This window comes from Taudactylus pleione, unplaced genomic scaffold (genome assembly GCF_031769625.1).
Source record: "Taudactylus pleione unplaced genomic scaffold, aTauple2 ptg000977l, whole genome shotgun sequence".
Taxonomy (NCBI): Eukaryota; Metazoa; Chordata; class Amphibia; order Anura; family Myobatrachidae; genus Taudactylus; species Taudactylus pleione.
In genome coordinates, this window is record NW_028285378.1 from 4,488,945 (window position 1) to 4,494,944 (window position 6,000).

Here is a 6,000-nt window from a genome sequence, read left to right on the forward strand (position 1 = left end):
GGATCTTATCACCTACAGAGATCTCAGGGCCTGATTCAGACCCGCTCGCGAACGCTGAGCGCTAACAAGCGGGTCGATGTTGGCCCAGTGTGCATGAGCATGACGGAGGCGGCTCCGTCGTGCGCATGCGTGAGACCCGTATAGCGACGGGCAAGCCCAGAAGGCCGCTCTAAAAAAAGAGAAGGACGGCCCTGATTCAGAGCGAGCGCTCTGTCAGAGCGTCCGGCTCTGAATCAAGGCCTCAGTCCACAACAACATACCTCCCAACATGACCCTCTCCGGGAGGGACACAATGCTCTGGTCCTGGACTTCCCTGGTAATTTATGATTGGTGGTGGCTCCAGGGGTGGGGCTGCAGTACAGTCCAAAATTCAAATAGGGGAGTCACACCAACTGCCAGTGAGTCCCAGCCAGTGATGTTTGGCAGCGTGTGAAATGACAGTTGGTGTGGCTCCCCTATTTGATTTTTGAACTGTGCTGCAGCCCCACCTCTTACCAGGGAAGTCCAGGACCAGATGCATTGTGTCTCTCCTGGAGGGGGTCATGTTGGGAGGTATGCAACAAGGGTCTTTCGTTTGTACCCACAAATAAGTTTGACGAAATAGACTGGAAAGTTGATACCACACGACTTAACAGGACACTCAAACTCAGAGAGTTCTTCAGTGGCAGAGAGGAAATGACACAAGCTCCTGAAACATGCTACAAAGCCTTCAAAAAACAGTCTGTATTTGATCCCAATAACAACAATACTGCCAATGATACTAAGATTTATTCTAGTCTTATGAAGGATGAATGGGGGGCACTGGAGCAACTCTCTATGTATCAGGACATTGTCATCCGCCCCGCCGACAAAGGTGGTGGCGTGGTAATCCGTGATCTGGAGGATTACAAAACGGAAGTTTATTCCCAATTGAACAAAAAGGATACATACATAAAATTATTTCCTATATCGTTATAACATGTGCACTATTTGTTTATTTAACTCACTTTTTTATTGTTCACAGTCGGCTTCTCTGGGACTGACAGGCGTCCGCGGCCACCACCATTGCTCAGTTCCTCCGTTGAGGACATTTGTTTACATTGCCTAGCAACAGTTCCCTTGGCGACTGTCCGGGAGCTCTCTGCTTGTGCTGACTCACAGTGATGACGTCACGGACCCTGCACTCCACGAGACGACGCCGACAGCAGAATGCAGCTAATGTCAGATCTTCTATTGATTCACTGGGGTATTTAGGTAAGCCTTCTTTTGGTTTGTGTTTTAATGTATATCCTGATGAAAAGACTGTAATTGTCTTGAAACGTCGATTAATGGAATAAATCACACTTTGATGGGTTTTTTTAGGTCCGCTGAGTGCTGCCTGATCCATGGTTCACTAGGGGGTCTCTGGTTTTATTATGATGTTGGAAGGCACCCCGGCTTAATATTCCTTGTAAGTGCCCCTCTACATGTTTTTCTATTATTTGGACTGAGCATCAACCCTAAAGAGTGGTGGCACCGAAGAAAACATACTATTCCAATGATATATTGAAGATTTCACGTTCACTGAACACGAGCTTTCAGTAGCTTGCACCACAACCTTGCACAAGCACTATTGTACTTTTTTTACCTTTTTGCGGTTGGAAAGATAAAACTAAGAAAAAAAAGAAACAGTTTTTGTACACTTTTTTACCTTTAACGCACTTGCACTTTATTGAACATGGAGCCAGAAAACCCGGACAGAGATGCTTTGTACTTTATAAATTTGGAGTTACCTATTGGAAAAACATTAAATTATTCAGAAGCACAGATTTCTGCTATTCTCTTTCAGCCAAGTGAGACCACATTACAGGACGTCACCTCTGCTGAAGATATATACCATCACCTTATTAAATTAAAAAGGAAGTTAAATGACTATTTATTGCACGCAAGCACTTTATCTGACTATTTTAGAGCCAAGCTTATACCCAGAGGTTTTAGAGTTATGAATTGTCCAGCAATAGGATGGAATAGTGCAGAATTTTGCTGGAAGTGGGTAGCTGTTTTAAATAAATGTAGCCTGGACCTTATGATTACTTTAGTGACCGAGGAATCGGGAAAATAACTCAAAATTTTAAAATCTAAAATAGATCCATATTACACTATATATATATATATATATATATATATATATATATATATATATAGTGACAAGAAATCACATACAGTATACCGGATAGAAGTCCAACACTCTTTATTACCAGCACAGGCAGGTTATTAGGCAGTTCTCCAAACAGCATATGTTACAGCAGTACAGATTAACATAAACTCAGTACAGATTCACATAAGCTCATAGTTGCACAAGAACTTGTCAGTATATCAGCATAGCAGTGCTGGATCATATTACAGGAACAGTGGCCCTGACATCCCACCCACCTTCTGGATGCTAGCCACCGTCAGAAGCCCCATTCTGTGCTCTGAACACATTCTTAAAGGCTGATTACAGGTGCAGTTTAATTAATTAGATGACAACTGATTGAGGCAACACCTGAACTGGACCCTTCAGTCCTACTGCTTTTGCTCTGCCAAACCTGAGAAATGTGGACATTCCACATTCACTTCATGTGGAATTATACTGACCCTGCCACACTCCTTTCACCTGCTTCGCCCACATCTATTTGTGCCACCCGTACTGGCACGCAACTCTCGACCTTTTCCCAAAGTCCGCCATCTTCACCCTCTTCCGCCTCCTTCCCTAGCTTCATCATAAGGTTGCTTGGAGGATCGGGCCCAACAAACTTTCTGGAAAGGGCATCAGCATTGAGGTGCTGTTTCCCCGGACGATGCGGTACCTCAAATTTTAATGGCTGCAAAGACAAAAACCAGCAAGTTACACAAGCATTCACTTCTTTGTTCATGTGCATGCACTGTAAAGGGGCATTATCTGTAACCAACAAATATTCTCGCCCAACAAATAATATTTTTATGAGTCTACTGCCCACTTGATTGCTAAGCACTCTTGTTCCACAGTTGAGTACTTGCTTCTTGAAATTAGGAACCAGCAAAACAGGTTCTGCACACAAAGTGCACCTCAAATCCTGCCATGCAGCCTAGGCTGGTCTAGACCACACTATTTTGTCTGGTAACTGTTTTTTAAGACACTCAGTTAATGGTGCTGCCCTAGTGGCAAGTTCATGAATGAATCTGTGGTAGTAACCCACTATACCAAGAAATGTTCTGAGCTGGGATTTACTTTTGTATTTAGGCCATGTGAGGACTGCCTTCACCTTACTGGGCTGAGGTTTTACCTGCCCTCTGCCTAAACTTATTCTTAATATTTTGCCTCCACCATTCCAATGGCACACTTCTCGGGATTAGCAGTAAACCCATGTGCCCATAAAGACCTTAACGCTGCTTCTACTCTTGGAAGGTGTGACTCCCAGTCGGGGCTAAAGATAACAATGTCGTCTAGATATGCAGCTGCATATTCCTTGTGAGGTTGCAGCAATCTGTTCATAGCACTCTGGAAAGTTGCTGGCGCTCCATGCAAGCCAAAAGGAAGCATTATGTACTGGAACAAACCCTCTGGGGTAGAGAAGGCTGTTTTTGCTTTAGCAGCTTCAGTCAAAGGAATCTGCCAATACCCTTTTGTCAAATCTAGGGTGGTGAGATACTGGCTGTTTGCTAGATTATCCTCCAGCTCGTCCACCCAGGGCATCGGATAGGAATCAAACTGTGACCCTTTATTTAATTTGCGAAAAATCATTGCAGAATTTTAAGGCACCTGAAGGCTTAGGCACTAAAATAATGGGATTATTCCATTCTCTATTTGATTTCTCTATGACCCCTAAGTGCAACATCTCCTCTACTTCCAGTTTGACCGCTGCTTGCTTTGCCTCGGGGATACGGTATGGCCTCTGTTTTATTACCACCCAGGGAGGAGCAACTGGATAATTTGGGTTTTCCCCGGAATGGCAGAGAACACATCTTGGTGTCGTGCTACTAAATTCTCCACCTCCTGTTTCTGGCTAAGATTAAGGGTATTCTCAATGGGTACCTGACATTCTGGGGTTTTCTTGGGGACCAAAGAGGGCTGACCAGCACTCTCTTTCCAGTGTTTTAACAGGTTTACAGGGTAGATTTGCACCTCCTTCCTTCTACCCTCTTGTCGAACCCTATAATTAACAGGTCCCACTGTCTCTATGACTTCATAAGGGCCTACGCACTGGGCATACATTTTGCTTTCACTGGTGGGCACCAGATCCAGTACCCTGTCTTTCAGTTTAAAAGACCGCTTAACCACATTCACGTCATAATGCCGTTTTTGCCGCTGTTGTGCTCTACCCATGTGCTCATTCATGAGTGGTGCAATTTGCCTTAAACGGCCATACAATTGGGCCACAAACTGAAGGATGTTAAGTTCTTGTCATGACTGTTGTTCCCACCCCTCTTTCAACAGATCTAAAATCCCTCTAGGTTGCCTCCCATAGAGGAGTTTGAAAGGACTAAATCTCGTAGAGGATTGGGGTACCTCTCACACTGCAAACATTAAATAGAGTAGGAGTAAGTCCCAATCTCGCTTTTCCTCAGACACCGCCCTTTTTATCATTTGTTTAATGGTCTGGTTAAAGTGTTCAACTAGGCCATCCATTTGCGGGTGGTAATCTGAGGTAGTAATCCTATTAACCTTTAAAAGCAAGCACAAGTCTCTCATTAGTTTAGAGACAAAAGGGGAACCCTGGTCTGTTAAGACATCCTTTGGTATTCCCAAGTGGGTGTACAGTGTTAACAATTCCCGGGCAATGGTACTAGATTTTGTATTTCGTAGTGGTATGGCCTCAGGGTATCGGGTGGCATAATCCACTGCTACCAGTATGTATTGAACCTAAATTGGGAAAAGAAGCTGGAGATTGCATCCTGGAAGGTAGTGTGTTGGAGAAAATTTAATTTTCTTATAGGGAAAGGGTGGATTTATGCAAGGTCTACTTGGTTCCAGTGTTTTTGTACATCAGTTATGTCTGTTTTTTGCCTCAATCATTGTGGTCTAGGATAAATTCATTGTTTTTCCTGATGTTAAGGGGAAACAGAATGAATATAGTGTGATATAGTCAGGGTAGGGGGTCCTTCTCCCGGGTAGATGGACACCTCCTTACACACAGCAGCCAGGAAACAGCACACCAGTCCAGGGTTTTCATGCAAGCTGGTCAGAACCAGTTTTATTGTGCAATATAAACAACAAAATAAACAAAACAAAAATAAATCCTAGCCCATCTGGGCACTAACTAGACAGGTTATTCCCTCTCTACAAGTGGCAGGGCCTACTGCCTTACCACAAAACACAAACACAGCACTTTCAAATATCACAGTGTCTCTGAACAAACCTCAGTGTCTGTTCTCCCCAGGGTATGTGAGACACTGAACAAAAACCTAACAAAGTAACAAAACTGGATCAGGACCTCTATATATCCCTGCCTATACCTTCTAAAATCCTTCCTATAAACCTCTAAAAATAACGCTAATTTGCGTACGCAGTCTGACCGCAAATAAAGACAGGAGTGGAATCTGTGGTTCCAAAGCACAAGTATTATTCAGGTAAAAGTACAGTCAGTTACACGCAATTGATACATACACAATTTAGGCGTAAAAGGAAATAATACAGACCCAAGTACAGTATACATACTCTGCGCCTCCGGACCCAGAGATAGGCCTCAGAATAGAGACCCTCAGTTCATACAGCATTCAGCATGGACTAAAATACCAGTATTCGGGCACACATATTTATCCCCCTCAGACTAAAACAGGACAATGGGGAAGTTTCTTGCTGATGTCATCGGTTCCCAGAGGAGCAGCATATGTTACAGCACATTTAACAGGCTGGTTAAAATAGACTCTCCCTGCCTCTAACAGCAGGGGAATCTTTCTAGTAACGCCTTCTGTACATTCCAACAGTTAAACATTTTGGTGCTTGTAAGTTCTGCGATCCATAACTTGAGTTTGCATGATGCGATCTCTCCACCGATAACACCGGAAAGCTATAAAAAGCGT

The 6,000-nt window shown here is 43.7% G+C and overlaps 1 protein-coding gene across 1 annotated transcript in view; it reads right to left on the reverse strand.

Annotated features, from left to right (window-relative positions):
* Positions 1-1,070, reverse strand: part of LOC148454588 (uncharacterized) — a 101,100-nt gene extending 100,030 nt beyond the window's left edge. The window contains exon 1 of the mRNA XM_088460756.1: positions 987-1,070. Within this exon, the coding sequence (XP_088316882.1) occupies positions 987-1,070 (84 nt within the window). The remainder of the gene's footprint in view (positions 1-986) is intronic.
* Positions 1,071-6,000: the final 4,930 nt, after the last annotated feature.